This window comes from Oncorhynchus nerka, linkage group LG24 (genome assembly GCF_034236695.1).
Source record: "Oncorhynchus nerka isolate Pitt River linkage group LG24, Oner_Uvic_2.0, whole genome shotgun sequence".
Classification (NCBI taxonomy): Eukaryota; Metazoa; Chordata; class Actinopteri; order Salmoniformes; family Salmonidae; genus Oncorhynchus; species Oncorhynchus nerka.
In genome coordinates, this window is record NC_088419.1 from 71,393,062 (window position 1) to 71,410,465 (window position 17,404).

General features: G+C 44.5%; 1 protein-coding gene across 5 annotated transcripts in view; it reads left to right on the forward strand.

Annotated features, from left to right (window-relative positions):
• The window catches only part of LOC115108542 (multifunctional protein ADE2-like), a 37,102-nt gene that overhangs the window by 4,295 nt on the left and 15,403 nt on the right, over positions 1-17,404 (forward strand). The window contains exons 1-11 of one of the 5 annotated variants that reach the window (XM_065009133.1): positions 129-212; positions 285-344; positions 441-477; positions 645-842; positions 1,498-1,676; positions 1,892-2,071; positions 2,210-2,323; positions 2,473-2,556; positions 3,477-3,657; positions 4,509-4,667; positions 4,785-5,120. In XM_065009133.1, coding sequence (XP_064865205.1) covers positions 462-477; positions 645-842; positions 1,498-1,676; positions 1,892-2,071; positions 2,210-2,323; positions 2,473-2,556; positions 3,477-3,657; positions 4,509-4,667; positions 4,785-4,951 — 1,278 coding nt within the window. In that variant the 5' untranslated portion in view covers positions 129-212; positions 285-344; positions 441-461 and the 3' untranslated portion in view covers positions 4,952-5,120. Of the gene's footprint in view, positions 1-128; positions 213-260; positions 345-440; positions 478-644; positions 843-1,497; positions 1,677-1,891; positions 2,072-2,209; positions 2,324-2,472; positions 2,557-3,476; positions 3,658-4,508; positions 4,668-4,784; positions 5,121-17,404 lie in introns of those variants that run through there. The other 4 variants (XM_065009134.1, XM_065009132.1, XM_065009130.1 and 1 more) reach the window with 4 other exon arrangements.

The window sequence follows — 17,404 nt, forward strand, 5'->3', positions numbered from 1 at the left end:
GACGGAGTACTCCGTGTCAAATTGCGAAAGTAATACAAACTCATATCGATTAGGACTTTGACTGAGCACCGATATGTAGACATTCACCCTATGTTTTTTGGTGATAAAGTTATTAGATTTATTTGAAAGCATTCAAAAGACACTATGTCAGTGTTTGGGATGATCTGATATGTTGGGGTGAGCAGCGGAAGAAAAAAAGTGTTCCCCACGTGGTGAGGCCTACATTACTATAATTGGTTATTCCTGAATCAATACTCAATTGTAATTGGCTTTTCTGGATTCAGAAAATCAGTCGTGACTCCTGCAGCACATTTCTCTTTTTGCGCGGAATCCACGAGTTGCAGGTAAAGTGGCGAGAATTATAGATGAAAGTAAGATATTGTTGGTGTACATTTCCCACACTGTTGATTTAATTTAACTTTACTTGCTTTGTTTTTCAGGTTTTCAGATTATCTACCAACATGGCACCTGCATCAGGTATGCTTTCATGTAAAATAAAACTTGTACAACATATTTTTCTTCAGTTGCAAACAGCATCAAGTCGGAGTGACAATATAATTGGATTCCCACTGTAAACCCGCGTTTCCGTAAATAAGTGTTTCAGCGTCGATTTCGTACTGATGTTTTTCTGCTTTCTGTTAAAGTGCTGAAACTTGGACAGAAACTAAATGAGGGAAAGACCAAGCAGATATTCGAGCTCGTGGATGAGCCAGGCCATGTTCTGGTCCAGTCCAAGGACCAAATCACGGCCGGGAATGCGGTGAGGAAGGACCAGATGGAGGGTAAGGCCGCGATAGCAAACAGAACCACGAGCTGTGTTTTCAAGCTACTGCAGGAAGCGGGTGAGTCTTCTGGCTACAGTGTTTTCAATTATCATTCATGATTGTAGTTTGTTAATGTTAATGATTAGTTTGGTTATGTGTCGATGAGTGTGATAACTAGTTTAGATGTGCCCTCCTCCATATATTCATAATATTCTGTAATCAATTTTAAAGCTTTATGGTAATGTGAGAATATATATTATATATTGTCTGGCTGTGCCAACGTTCATGAGTGCATTTGTCCACAGGCTAGAATGCAAACACAGCTATGATTAGTGAGTTTTCTGTCTGTAACTGACCACAGTGGGGGCTGTCCTGGGTATCCAGGTCATGTTGCATTCCTGTATTTTGACCTTGATCACAGTAGTCCATTATTAAACACTCTCTGTTCAGAAATGACTCTCCATATCACAACAATTTTAAAAGAAATGGGGGTAATTGCATCCAGTGTGTCCCTCATGATGTAAGCTAAACCGTGGAAATGAATTCCTTGTGACTCGGAACATGCTTCTGTTAATCAAACAGAATGTGACTCACCCCAGCCCCCTTTCCTCCCCTTCATCTAAGACAATGGCTTCCCTGAATGACTGATAATTGGCTTCCTTCACAGCTGTAGTAGTGGTGCTGTTTAATCACCAATGGCTGAATAAGTCCTCGTGTTCTTTTTATACCTCAGGCATTAAGACAGCCTTTGTAAGGCAGCAGTCGGAGACTGCGTTCGTGGCAGCCCACTGTGAGATGATCCCCATTGAGTGGGTCTGCCGGCGGGTGGCTACTGGATCCTTCCTGAAGAGGAACCCAGGCGTCAAGGAGGGCTACAGGTTCTCCCCTCTGAAAATGGAGATGTTCTTCAAGGTGTTTGTGTGTATTTGTATCTGTCCAATCATGCCCAGCAGAGAAAGTCTCTGATAATCCTATCTTCCTGCTTCATTTGCACACATTCATTTTCTGCTCAAGTGAAAACATTGCAAGTTAGGTGCTTCATCCATCATCAATCTTAATACAAATATTTCCGTGTTCTACAGTTTACATCGTTATCTGAAATCTTGGTTACTATTTGTTTGTCTTAGGATGATGCCAACAATGACCCTCAGTGGTCGGAGGAGCAGCTGCTGGAGACTAAGTTCTATCTGGCTGGGCTCAACATCGGCCGCTGTGAGGTGGACATCATGAACCGCAGCACTGTTGCCATCTTTGAGGTTCTGGAGAGGGCCTGGGCCACCCAGAACTGCACACTGGTGGACATGAAGGTATGTGGCTCAGCACCACCCTCAGATGGTCAGGGGAGGTAATGAAGTGGACCATTGTTTTGCTCTTAGTTAGTTCTGGAAGTTTTGAATTGAATGTCTTCCCGTTAATTAGCATGCATTTCTCTGACTGTTTGACAGATTGAGTTTGGTGTGAATGTGCGCACCAAAGAAATTGTGCTTGCTGATGTGATTGACAATGATTCCTGGAGGCTATGGCCTGCAGGAGATCGGAGTCAGCAGAAAGACAAACAGGTGAGATGGTCTGCTGCATAGCTCTGTCTAATGCTGCTATCCTGCCTTCCCTTTATGGAAAAATGCTAATGTTGCCATAATTTAACCACCACAGATTTTGAGTTGTACCATGTTAACTGTAGTATAAACCTGTGTCCTCTTCTCTGCAGGTGTACCGGGACCTGAAGGAGGTGACTCCTGAGGCCATGCAGATGGTGAAGAAAAACTTTGAGTGGGTCTCTGAAAGAGTGAAGGTAGGCTAGCTTTGTGTATCCCACTAGTCCGGTGCCCTTTAGCCTAAAATAACAGGAGCTGACTAGCTGTAGCTCTTATCAGGACGACAGCCACTAGTTTGTTTTGAATCAACATACTGTAATGATAGAGGATCAGGGCCCAGATTTACAAAACACTTCTTACGCAAAAACTTAAAGATTCTTAAGAAGAAAAAATAAGAACTTCGTAAGTGCAATTCCTCAATATTTTAAGAATGAATGATTTTCATACAAACTTCTTATGTCTTTAAGATGTGTGTTGCTATGCAACTATTTTAGCTAGCAATGGCAATCATGTTATCTTATTTCTTACTGAGATTACTGTTCTAAAACATGTTCTTGGGTTTAAAATGATCAGTACTGAAACTTTCAGATTAAGTTTGAATTAAACAATTGCTTTTTTTTTTAGCTTTTTATCTCACTGCCCTTAGTTTAAGACAAGGGTTTAGCTATCTTGGAATTAACAACATTTCCAATAACTTTATTTTCAATCTAATTTATAAGGCGAAATGTAAATACATAAGAACCTTTTTGAAGAATAGTAACTTAAATCTATTGTTAAGGAAAAAATGGCAGTTAAGAAATTTGTGAATCTGGGCCCAGGTAGTTTAACATGAACTTGTCTGTTAATTGAGGTCCATTCCAGTGTTATAACCTAGACATTATGCGATTCTCACGTGAATCCCAGCATTTAAAATAGCTCAACCTTTTTGTGACCAGTCTTTGATCAACCCGAGTAATCTCAGATTTGCATACTCCCTCACAACCTCTGTCGATTTTAACCCAGTTTGTTTTAATCTGTCACATGACACACACAGAGACATGATACAAGTACAGCCCATAGTGAAATAGTTTAGGTCTGGCATTCAATAGAGACTGATGGGGTGTCTGTGTGTCCCTAGCTTCTGCTGGAGCCCAAGGCCTGTGGCAGAGTGGTGGTTCTGATGGGCTCCACCTCTGACCTAGCCCACTGTGAGAAGATCAGGAAGGCCTGTGGCTCCTACGGAATCCACTGTGTCCTCCGAGTCACCTCTGCACACAAAGGACCAGACGAGACTCTTCGCATCAAAGCTGAATACGAAGGTGGGCTGCGCTCGGCCTTATAGCCCTAACCTTACTGGCAACCCCTAACATGCTGACCATGCCGCTTGTGTTGCATGTGCGAGCGTTGCAAAATAAATGTACACATACATGATATTCGATCATTGCACACACACTGCTCGCGCGCGCCAACGAGCATCTGCATTGCCAGGTGCTAAAATAGAAGTTAGTTCTATTTGTGACGCTCAATGTGCTCCAAGTCCTGCCTCTCCCATCTCCTCGTTGGATTGTAGGAGTATATACGCACGTGGGTGATTGAAAGATGAACGGAGGTCGGTTGCGGTAATGCACCTTATTAAAGTTGGTTGCCAATCGCCATATGAAGTCCAAAGAAAAAGAAGCCTGAAGTAAGGAGGGGAAATGACGAGAAATGAATTTGGTTGACCATTTTATCTGTGGACTAATTGTCAGAGTAGAGAACCTTGTGCATTTCAGGACAAATTAGCTAGCTTAATAGGGCAAATTAGTTAGCAACAGCAAGCAAGCTAAATTGCCCTAAATGTTTAATGCCTTTTGACCTGTCCCTAAATTAATATAATTGGTTCTGAGTTGGTTTTGATATTTCAACCTGCGTGTCCTGATTGCGTTTGGTGTGGGTGGACAAAAAAACAAGAACATAGCTACCCCTCTCTACATAGATTGTTCAAGTATTGTACAAGCCGTTGCCTGCTTATGTTTATCGAAAGTGGAAGATTATGTGGTACATACATTTTGAATAATGGCTCGGTATGTGGAGTAACTGTGCAGTATACTGGCTAAAATGCCTATCTAATATAAAACATTATACATTTTACTCTTCTGTATGGGTGGGCTAATGTGCAGTATTTTCCCAGGAGATGGAGTACCGACTATGTTTGTGGCTGTGGCGGGCAGAAGCAATGGTCTTGGTCCAGTGATGTCAGGAAACACCGCCTACCCAGTCATCAATTGCCCTCCTATCACCCCTGACTGGGGGGCACAGGACATCTGGTCATCTCTTCGCATGCCCAGCGGTGAGTACATCCCTCCATGTGGTCTGTCTTGCTGTGTGTGTACAGTAATGTATGGTTATTCTCCTTGAAATGAATCTGTGTGTTTACCCTAACCCTGACTGCTCCTCTCTCCCAAAGGTCTTGGCTGCTCCACAGTCCTCTCCCCTGACGCTGCAGCCCAGTTTGCAGCTCAGATCTTTGGGCTCAGTGACCACCTGGTGTGGTCCAAACTGCGGGCCTCCATGCTCAACACCTGGGTGTCTCTGAAGCAGGCTGACAAGAAGCTGCAGGCCTGTAGCCTGTAAGGAGCCACCTGTACTGTACCATTCCAAACCCTGCCAGAACTCTAAGATGGGCATTGTGAAGGGTCACTGCTTGGCTGTGTCATGTCTAATGAAATATTTACCATGTAAAATCAGCCCTACAACACATTTCTCTAATCATTCCCTTAATAAAGTGATTCATGTGTATAAACATCTGTTTTAGATTACTATGTTTTTCTATTTCATATACAGTATACACTACATGACCAAAGGTATGTGGACACCTGCTCATCGAACATCTAATTCCAAAATCATGGTCATTAATATGGAGTTGGTTCCCCTCTTTGCTGCTATAACAGCCTCCATTCTTCTGGGAATGCTTTCCACGAGATGTTGGAACATTGCTGCAGGGACTTGCTTCCATTCAGCCACGAGCATTAGTGAGGTTGGGCACTGATGTTGGCCGATTAGGCCTGGCTTGCAGTTGGCGTTCCAATTCATCCCAAAGGTGTTCGATTGCTTTGAGGTCAGGGCTCTGCAGGCCAGTCAAGTTCTTCTACACCAATTTCGACAAACCATTTCTGTATGGACCTCGCTTTGTGCACAGGGCATTGACATAAACAGGAAAGGGCCTGCCGCAAACTATTGCCACAATGTTGGAAGCACAGAATCGTCTAGAATTTCACAGCCACAGACTATTTGTCCTCCACCAAACTTTCCAGTTGCCACTAGGCACTGGGGCAGGTAGTGTTCTCCTGTAATCTGCCAAACCCAGATTTGTCTGTCGGACTGCCAGATGGTGAAGTGTGATTCATCACTCCAGAGAACGCATTTTGTCCAATGTCAGCTCCAGCTGACGCTTGGCGATCTTAGGCTTTTGTGGGGCTGCTTGGCCATGGAAACCCAATTCATGAAGCTCCCGATGAACAATTATTTTGCTGACGTTGCTTCCAGAGGCAGGAACTCTGTAGTCAGTGTTGCACCTGAGGACGGACGATTTTTACTCGCTTCAGCAGTCCAGTTCTGAGCTTTTGTGGCCTACCACTTAGCGGATGAGCTGTTGCTCCTCCAAGACGTTTCCACTTCACAATAACAGTAGTTATAGTTGACCTGGGCAGCTCTAGCAGGACAGAAATTTGATGAACTGACTTGTTGGGAAGGTTCCAACCCATAATTAAATATGGCAATGTACTGTACAGACACATCCCAAATGATTGGCACCCTTGATAAAGATAAGCAACAAAATACTGTATAAAATAGTTAATACAAATACTGATCTATACACTTGGGTCCTCTACCAGGCAAGTGGTGTTCCAGTTGTTTTAATTGTTGCCAGTGTATAATTGGCATGTCTCTTCATTTGAGTTCTTTGCCTTTCCCCATGGTGATGAATGACAAATGGATTTTACATGTGTTACCTCATTTTTATACCCCGGTGAAACAGGAAGCCATGAAAGGCCAGTTCCTTTAAACTAAGATTATTTTTTTATATATTTTTTTCCAATTTAAAGTTTTCTTGTTTTTCAATCAACCAACAAAACACATTCCACATTCAAATGTAATAATACATTTGAAAAAATAAAAATACAATTAAAATGAATGCTAAAGTCAAATAAAAACATTTATTTTTCTTAATCTATTTATTTTCCTTGGTGCATATATATATACATTCACACACACACATACGCACGCACACACACGTACTCAAAAACGAAATTAACATAAAAACACAAAAAAAAAAACATACCACTTGCAGCAGCACTATCAAGGTTCTTATCAGCTATTTCAAGCATTCGCTGAGACGACGGGCCAATAATTCGTTTTTAGGTTTTACAGTACCTTACACAACATGTATCTGCGCATTTCCCTAGTCACCCCGTTCACTCTGTCCAGTTTGAAATATAGTTGAATAGTGGAGACCAGAGTCCATCAAACTTGGGCTGTCTCTTGTGGAGGTCATAAGTGAGCTTTTCAAGAGGAAGAAAGTCAACAATCTGGTCAATCCACATTTTAAATGTAGGAGGGGTATTAGAGGCCCACAATAGAAGAATACATTTCTTAGCAAAGTATATAATAGTCATAAGCAAATTTTCTCTGTCAGGATCAAGAACAAAGTCCTGCTGGGCATTAAGAAGATAGATACACGGGGTCATATCAAACTGTACCTCTAGTATTTTCTGTGCAGCAGTATGTTCAGATTGCCAGAATCTGGCAATCTCTCTACAGCTCCAAAATACATGCATATAGGTTCCACTTTCAGAGGTTCATCTTTTACAGTTAGGAGACATATCTGTTTTCATTCTATGGAGTCTCAAAGGAGTATAACAAAAATGTGTAATTAGATTCTTTCATTTTTACACTGGTAGAGGAGCAGTATACCCTGTCGCAAACCTCCGCCCATAACTCATCGCTGATAGTCAGACCAAGGTCCTTTTCCCAGATTATTTTCAAAGGAGTAAAGGAGGAGCTTCCTTTCTCAGAAAGGAGTCTATAGATGTAAGATATTTAGCCTTTAATGGATTGTGCTGTGACAAGAAGGGCTTCAACTTCATTCAACTGAGTTCTAAACCTCTTCTTGGAGGTAGGTGAGGAAATGACATGTCTAATTTGAAGATATTTAAAAATAAATGGAATCTTGGCACATCGAATTCACTGCAGAGCTCTTGAAAGGATTTCAGTGTAGTGGTTTTCTGATGAAATAGGTCTGAAAAGGTCCTGATTCCTAGAGTATGCCAAAGATTAAAGTTGGCATCCCTCAGGGCTTTTGGCAAGTCTGTGTTGCCTACTATAGGCGAGTGAGAACATATTTGGGAGGAAATGCCCAGGTATTTCTTACAGTCCTTCCACGCTAGTAGGGTTCTGTAAATCACAAAGGTTTTGGCTATGTTGCCCACTTCACTAAAGTTATGAAAGAATATAATTGAGCTTAAGGGCAATGAACCACAGGATTGGGCTTCTATCTGAATCCACGTTGACTCTTGTCTGTTTGTGATCCATGTTAGCATGTTGCGGATTTGGGCAGACCAGTAGTACAATTGAAGGGAGGGAAGGGCAAGACCACCCTTAGATTCAGGTTTCGATAGAGTGGAAAACTTGATCCTAGGTTTTTTATTGCCCCATATAAATTTGGTGATGCTTTGGTTAGTTGTTTTGAAGAAGGAAACTGGGAGATAGCATGGGAGCATCTGAAATAAGTAGTTCAGTCTAGGGAGGACGTTCATACGGATTACATTCATTCTTCCTACTAAGCTAATTGGGAGGGAGATCCAGGTTTGGAGATCGTTCTTGATTCGATCCAGGAGTGGAAGATAATTTTCCTTAAAAAGGCTATTCAGATCTGGTGTTATGAAGATCCCGAGGTATTGAAACCCCTGTGTTTTCCATTGGAAAGGACAAAGTGTCTTCATAGAGCTGGTGAGTGTAATATTGAGAGGGCAGACAGTGGATTTGTTAAAATTGATCTTATAACCTGAGAACTTGCCATACTGAGCAATTGTGTCTAAAATGAGAGGGAGGGATTTCTCAGGTTTGGATATGTAGAGCAAGACATCATCCGCGTAAAGCGAAATCTTGTGCTGCAGGCCGCCTGCAGAAACACCCATAATACTTGGATTGCTCCTTATCAGTTCAGTCCATTAGTAGTCACCATGGCATTTGGATGAGAGTATAGTGATTTGATACATTTAATAAAATTTGGGCCCATATTGAACTTTTCTAAGACTGAAAACAGAAAGCTCCACTCCATCCTGTCAAACGCCTTCTCAGCATCCAGTGAAGCCAGCAGGACAGGGGTCTTCTGTGCGTTTACTTGATCAATAATATCAAAAAGACGGCGAATGTTATCAGAAGAGTATCTGTCTCTAATAAATCCAGTTTGGTCCGCTTTTATTATTTTGGGAAGAAGAGTGTTTAGTCTTTTGGCGAGCAATTTGGTAATTATTTTATAGTCGAAATCCAACAAGCTTATGGGCCGGAAGGACGAGCAGGATAGGGGGTCCTTGTCCTTTTTTTAGCAACACTGTAATGTGAGCTGTGTGCATTGAGTCTGGGAGAACTCCGTTTTTGCAAAAATCCTCCAGCATTGGCATGAAGATAGGGCTGAGCTGGGGCCAAAAAGCTTTGTAGAACTCTCTGGGGAATCCATCTGGGCCTGGGGACTTATTAGGTGGCATGGAGGTAATTGCCTCCAGGATCTCCTCAGGAGTGAAGGGGGAGTTGAGATCTTCTTGGTCGGTCTCTGATAGTTTAGGTAGCGAGATTCCCTCTAGGAAAGAGTGGAGTTCTGCCTCCGTGTGTTTTCTCTCAGAGGTATATAGTTTGCAGTAAAAATCATGAAAAGTTAAATTGATCTTTTTTGGGTCATATGTGACCTCGTCCTCTGCTGTTCGGATAGCCATGATTGTACGCTCTGACTGCTCCTTTTTTAATTGGTAAGCAAGCAATCTACTGGGCCTATTGCTATACTCATGGTATTTCTGTTTAGTAAAGAAAACTTCTTTTTTTTATCTCCCGAGTGTAGTCCAAATTCAGTTTGGCTTTGGCTGCTTTAAGATGACTCCAGGAGGTGCTGTCTAAGGATTGTTTATGTATTTTTTCACAGCATTCCAGCTCCCTCTCAAGATCTAGCCTGTGTGCTTCCATTGCTTTTTTCTTAGAGGAAGCATATGCAATTAGATGACCTCTTAGTGTGGCTTTAGCAGCGTCCCACATTGTGGCCGGAGAAACAGGAGAATCTTTATTGTCTTGTGTGTAGTTGTCTATCCATGTAGTTACCAATGTATGGAATGCGTCATTTGATAGCATGGAGGTGTTGAATTTCCAGCTCTTTGACCTCGGGATGTTTTTGCAGAGGTCAAAGCGGAGGTGGACAAAGGCGTGATCTGAAAGTGCTATGGGTCCGATTGTACAAGTGGCTGAATTTATGAAACTCTTTGGGATAAAAATGTAATCTATACGGGAGTAGGTGTTATGGACATTAGAGTAGTATGTATAGTCCATAGATGAGCTATTAGTCTCTCTCCAGATATCTATCAGTCCCATCTCTTTAGTAAGAGAGTTCAACATCTTTGCAGATCTAGGATTTGTGGTGGGGACTTGAGATGATTTGTCTAGGGTTGGGTTAAGGGTACAATTAAAATCTCCGGCCACCACGCCAAAGGAGACACAATGCTCATTGAACAGGGTTATAATTTTTGACATGAAGGCAGGAGTATCTGTGTTAGGGGCGTATATGTTTAATATAGTAATTGGTTGACCAAATAGTGACCCAGTTATCAAAATAAATCTCCCCTCCGGATCAGATATGTTTTTGTCAATTATGAATGGAACATTTTTATGGATAAGTATGGCTGTGCCTCTACTGTTTGATTTGAAAGATGAGAAATACACCTGTCCCACCCAAGCTCTGGGGAGTTTGGCATGTTCAGCATCACAGAGGTGTGTCTCTTGTAATAGCAACGCACAACATCTCCCTCTCCCCACCAAAGAAATGCCTCATCCTCTCCACCCCGCATTGAGTAAATGACACAGTTGCCCTCGTCCAGACCACAGTAAAAGAGGGGAGAAAAATAAAATCAATAGCCCAGCCTACATATACCTCCCCCAAGGGACATAGGGAACCCCAAGTAATAATAGCAACAAAATAACAGGGAAATAAAAGTAGGCTGAAACATTAGTAGGCCTAGGTTAGGCTATACAGCCCATCCCTCTCAGTTAAAGGAAAATAAGTATAAATTGGACGGCTATAATGACATTTAGGGGGTGGGTCTCTGGATATCGGCTATATGTCGTCTTACCTCCTTTAGTAATGGAATTAATCGCATTTAGTCATTGGTCTGTTTCTCATTGGCCAGGATTGTCTTTCAAAAAACGTTTTGCCTCTTCGGGAGTTTTGAAGTGTCGCAAGGCTCCTTGGTGAAGAATCCTGAGCTCGTTTGGGTATTTGAATCCCCTGAAAAAGAAGAGGGAAACATGCCACTGATCCGCTACCTGCAAGACAAACTTCCCGAGTGGCTCCACGGTCGATGGAGTATTTCTTCACTTCGTCAAATTCTCGCCGCTTTCGGCGTATTCCAGCTGACAGGTCCTGGTGTAAAGCGAGTTTGGCGTTTCCCACTGGTGGGGGCCTCAGTGCTCGGTGAGCTCTCTCGAGTACTATGGGCCTGTCGGTGGACATGTGGAGCCACTCGGGAAGTGTGTCTTGCAGGTAACGGATCAGTGGCATGTTTCCCTCTTCTTTTTCGCCCAGATTGAATAGAACACAATTATTCCTTCGCCCCCTGTTTTCCAGGTCCTCTGTTTTCTCTTCCAGATGCTCGATTTTCTTTTTAGCATATGCTATTGTTTCCATGGCATCTGTCAATAAGTTTTCCATGGATAGGATTCGCCCCTCTGCCTCGTCCAGGCGCCCAGCGTTTATGGTTCTTGTTGTTGATGTCAGGCAAAGCGTTTTCCAGGATTGTCACCTTGCCTCCTATCGCACTGAGCTGAGAGTTAATGGCATCTAATTTAGTGTTTAGTTCTGTACGTTGGGATCTCAACTCAGAAAGGATGTCTTCGACAGAGTGCAAGGTTGGCATTCGTTGTGCCTCGGGGGGGAGCGGGTTCTCTTGCTCCTGGCTAATGGCGCTAGTTTTTTCTGAAGCTAGCTTCTTCTTGGAGGCTTTTTTCGTCGCTAATACTCGAGTCCGGGTAAAAATGTCACCTGTAGTGTCACCTTTTGTAGCCGCCATGACTTTTTCTTACTAAAGCTAAATGAGTTTGAACTTGGAGTGGAGGTAAGATTAGGAATTGGAAACTGCTTGTGCGGAGCTCTTAGTTCATGCGGCCATCTCGTTCAAGGGTCACGTGATCCCCCCACTAAGATTAATTTTTAAAAGTAGAATGTTAATGTAGTATAACGATGTACTCAGTTCAGGGATTGAAAAATAAATATTTTTTTATTTTACCTTTATTTAACTAGTCAGTTAAGAACAAATTCTTATTTTCATTGACGGCCTAGGAACTGTGGGTTAACTGCCTGTTCAGGGGCAGAACGATAGATTTGTACTTTGTCAGCTCGGGGATTTGAACTTGCAACCTTCACGGTTACTAGTCCAACGCTCTAACCACTAGGTTACCCTACTGCCCCATAAACGAACACAAGAAACACGAACAGCGTACCAACACGATACAGAAACAATGACTGGGGAAGAAACCAAAGGGAGTGACATATGGGCAGGTAATCAAGGAGGTGATGGAGTCCAGGTGAGTATCATTATGCGCAGATGTGCGTAACGCTGGTAACACGTGTATGCCATAACGAGCAGCCTGGTGACCTAGAAGCCAGAGAGGGAGCACAAGTTACAGTACCCCTTCCCCGACGCTCGGCCCCAGCCTCAGGACGCCGAATCCCGGGGATCAGGAGCGGACCAGTCACCTCTGCTAAGGCTCGGGGACCTGTCGATCCGGCTGAGGCGCGGGAGCATGAAGACCAAGAGCGTTGGAGAGAGAGCATACGTGACAGTACCCCCTCCCCGGTGCGTTCGGCTCCAGCCGCAGGACGCCAACCACAGGGACGATCCCGGGGATCAGGAGTGAGCCGATCGCCTCCGCTGAGGTGCAGAAACCTGACGAACAGGCTGAGGAGTGGGAGTCTGATGAACCGGCTGAGGCACAGGAACCTGTTCAACCAGCTGAGGCATGGGAGCCCACAAACCCACTGAGCCCTCCCAGGTAGCTCCGGCTCCAATACCCGGACCCAACATCACGTCCAACACAAAAACCAAACAAACAAAAAAACACTCCCTGATGCTTCCCTTTGTTGAGTCGTCATTCTTTAATGATGTACGCTGAGTCGGGAAGCAAGTTCAGGGAGTGAATACATTTAATAAATAAACACAACAAGAAACATTTAATAAATAAACACAACAAGAAACATGAACAGCGCACCAACATGATACAGAAAAAATGACAACTGGGGAAGAAACCAAAGGGAGTGACATTTTAAAGGCAGGTAATCAAGGAGGTGATGGAGTCCAGATGAGCTTCATTGTGCACAGATGCCCGTAACCATTGTGCCAGGTGTGCGCCATAAGGAGCAGCCTGGTAACGTCGAGGCCAGAAAGGGAGCACACGTGACATGTATAGTACATTTTATTAATTTGAATTATAAGAATCATTAGGGGTGCCAACTATTTTGACACCTTTCTTTTGGGGATTTAAAAAAAAACTTGTTAAATAAATCTCTTATTTTACTATAAAATAATATGATTCCCCTCCCCCTTGCATACAAAAGGCCTACAGCTCAGTATTTTTTGCTCATCTTTATCAAGGGAGGCAATAGTTCCAGATGTGACTGTACAGTGCATTCGGAAAGTATTCAGACCCCTTCGCTTTTTTCACATTTTGTTATGTTACAGCCTTATTCGAAAATTGATTAAATACAAAAAATCCTCATCAATCTACACACAATACCCCAAAATGACAAGGAAAAAGCAGGTTTTTAGAATTTTAGCAAATGTATTAAAAATAATTGGAGTCCACCTGTGGTAAATGCAATTGATTGGACATGATTTGTAAAGTCAGACACCTGTCTGTATAAGGTCCCACAGTTGACAGTGAATGTCAAAGCAAAAACCAAGCCATGAGGATTGTATCGAGGCACAGATCTGGGGAAGGGTACCAAAAAATGTATGCAGCATTGAAAGTCCCCAAGAACACATTGGCCTCCACAATTCTTAAATGGAATAAGTTTGGAGCCAAGACGCTTCCTAGAGCTAGCTGCCCGGCCAAACTGAGCAATTGGGGGAGAAGGGCCTTGGTCAGGGAGGTGACCAAGAACCCGATGGTCACTCTGACACATCTCCAGAGTTCCTCTGTGGAGATGGGAGAACCTTCCAGAAGGACAACCATCTTTGCAGCACTCCAACAATCAGGCCATTATGGTAGAGTGGCCATTATGGTAGCCACTCCTCAGTAAAAGGCACATGACAGCCATCTTGGAGTTTGCCAAAAGGCACAGAAAGGACTCTCAGTCCATGAGAAACAAGATTCTCTGATCTGATGAAACCAAGATTGAACTCGAATGCCAAGCTTCACGTCTGGAGGAAACCTGCCACCATCCCTACAGTGAATTATGGTGGTGGCAGCATCATACTGTGGGGATGTTTTTCAGAGGCGGGGACAGAGAGCTAGTCAGGATCGGGGGAAAGATGAACGGAGCAAAATACAGAGAGATCCTTGATGAAAACCTGCTCCAGAGCGCTCAAGACCTCAGACTGGGGTGAAGGTTCACCTTCCAACAAGACAAAGACCCAAAGCATTTACATTTACATTTAAGTCATTTAGCAGACGCTCTTATCCAAAGCACATCGAACATCTCTGGAGAGACCTGAAAATAGCTGCGCAGCGACGCTCCCCATCCAACCTGACAGAGCTTGAGAGGATCTGCAGAGAAGAATGGGAGAAACCCCCCAAATATAGGTGTGCCAAGCTTGTAGTGTCATACCCAAAAATACTCGATGCTGTAATCTCTGTCAAACGCGTTTCAACAAAATACTGAGTAAAGGGTCTGAATGCTTATGTAAATGTAATATTTCAGTTTTTATTTATTTTTTTGCTAAATTGTCTAAAAACCTGTCAAACCTTGATCTGTTTCAACCGTCTTGTGCTTTTCTCCACCCCCAATAGTTGGCTCCCGTTTTCCCCTGTGTATTTATACCTGCATTTTCTATTTGTCTGTTGCCAGTTCATCTTGTTTTAATATTTTTCCTTACTCTCTAGTTCTTTGTTTCTAGCCTTTCTGGTACTGACCTTTCTGCCTGACCTGACCTTTCTGCCTGCCTGCCATTATGTACCTGTCAGAATCTGACCTGGTTACAAACCTCTGCATTTCCTCAACCTGCCCTTTGCCTGCCCCCCGTGTTATAATACATTATCTGAGAGCTGAACCATCGGCCTCCTGTGTCTGTATCTGGGTCATATCCTGAGTCGTGATAGTACGAACTGGCCATGACTGACCCACCAGACTCGGACCAGCTCCGCAACGCTGTCTCCGTCCAAGGAGTCACCATTGGTAACACGAGGAAGTACTTCAAGACCTTATGGAAGGACTCCAGCAGAATGCCACGCTTTCACTGCGTTGCTGGAGCAATTATGTGGGTTATCTACTAGCAGCAAGCCACAACAGAAACCCCCCAGACTCAGTTACCCAGCTACCAGTGGCGCTTCTCCCCAATCTACCCCGGCTTCCAGAGAACCCTGTTGACCTCCTCCAGAGCACTACGCTGGGGATCCAGGATCCTGCCATGCATTTCTCTCCCAGTGTTCTCTCATCTTTGAGCTGCAGCCCTCTTCGTTTCTCTCGGATCGCTTGAGGATAGCGTACTTGATACGACAATCCACTGTTTGCCTCAGTCTGGAGGCGTTTGTGGTGGAGGTTAGAAAGGTGTTTGATTCTTCGTTGTCCAGGAGAGAGGCTGCTCGTAAGCTACTGCAACTGCGTCAAGACTCCTGTAGTATGGCAGACTACGCTGTAGATTTATGCACTTTGGCCGCCGAGAGTACCTGGAACCCTGAAGCTCTGTTCTACATGTTCCTGCATGGATTATCGGAGGTGTTTAAAGACTAGATCGCAGCCTGGGAGCTTCCCATGGATCTCGACTCTCTCATAGCCTTAACCATACGGATCGATGGGCTGCTACGGGAACATAGGAGGGAGAGGAGGACTGCTCCCGGTCACACTCGCTCATCCACTGTGCCGACCTCACCTCCGAGGAATCTGAGAAGTCCCCCGGAGATTCCGATGTCACCTGAGTACCCTTGGGAATAACAAAGGTGCTTTCGAATCGCTTCCTCCGGAGCCCATTTAACTGTGCAGGGCCAGATTGTCTCCTGCTGAACGCTTACGCAGACGGAACACCAAGAGCTGTCTGTATCGTGGACAACAGGACATATCAATCTATCTATTAAAAGACCAGGCTCATCAAGTAGGTACGCTGCTGAGCCGTACAGGTACGGGAAGATTCCCATCTTCCATTATTCGTACCCCTCTCCATGCTATCCTGTTTTGGGGTGACCAGTCCAAATCTCTCCGGGTGCCCATTGACTCTGGGGTACAAGAGAGCTTTATAGACGCTACCCTGGTGTCGGAGCTGGGAATCCCCACACAACCCCTCTCCATTCCCATGGACATCAGAGTGCTACATGGGCGCTCTATTGGCAGAGTCACTCACAATACGTTTCCCATTAACCTGAGAGTGTCAGGTAATCACAGTGAGTCTATGCAGTTCCTGCTCATTGAATCCCCTCACGCACCTGTAGTTTGGGGGTTTTCATGGCTCCAGAGGCACAATCCTCTGATCGACTGGGCTACAGCCTGCCCCGGGACGTCTTCCTCGGATCTCTCCGCCATTCCCGCAGAGTACCAGGACCTCCGGGAGGTTTTTGACAAGGCCCACACTACATCTCACCCTCCGCATTGACCCTACGACTGCGCTATGGACCTTCTCCCGGAAACTACACATTCCTCGGGGGCGGCTTTATTCCCTGTCGGGTCCAGAGACCAAGACCATGGAAAGGTACATTGGGGACTCTCTTGCTGCAGGGAGTATTCGTCCATCTGCCTCCCCCGCCGGCGCAGGGTTCTTCTTTGTGGAGAAGGACAAAACCCTGCGCCCGTGTATCGACCTCCTGGGCCTGAATGACATCATGGTTAAAAAAAACGTGCCTCTCCAGGGGGCAAATACTTCTCAAAGTTGGACCTTTGGAACACCTACCATCTGGTTCAGAGACAGGAAGGAGACGAATGGAAGACAGCTTTAAACATGGCTAGCAGGCACTACGAGTACCTTGTTATGCCATTCAGACTGATCAATGCTCCCGCAGTTGTCTAGGCCATAGTCAACAATATGCTCCATGACATGTTGAACAGGTTCGTGCTTGTCTACCTTGACGACATCCTTGTTTTTTCCCAGTCAGTTCAAGAACTTGTCCTCCACGTAAGACAGGTCCTTCAGCATCTCCTGGAGAACCAGCTCTTTGTTAAAGCAGAAAATTAGGAATTCCATCACTCCACCATCTCCTTCCTAGGGTAGGCCATTGCTGCTGGAAATATTAAGATGGACTCTGACAAGGTGAGAGCGGTGGGGGATTGGTCTCAACCCACCTCGAGAGTGCAGCTGCAACGTTTCCTGGGGTTTGCTCATTTCTACCGCCGCTTACTCCCAGGTTCAACACCTTAGCTTCCGTGATGGAGGTTGACACCTCGGACGTCGGAGGGGGGGCCGTCCTGTCCCAGCGCTCTGCCCTGGACCAAAAGCTGCATCCCTGCGCTTTCCTTTCCCATTGTCTTAACCCCGCTGAGAGAAACTACGACGTGGGAAATCGAGAACTACTTACGTCAAAATGGTGTTGGAGGAGTGGAGGCTCTAGGCAAGCTCGATGGGCCCTGCTATTATGGGTAATTTTCCAGTACATGTATTGTGAAATCTTAAAGTAGTAAACAGAATCATTATG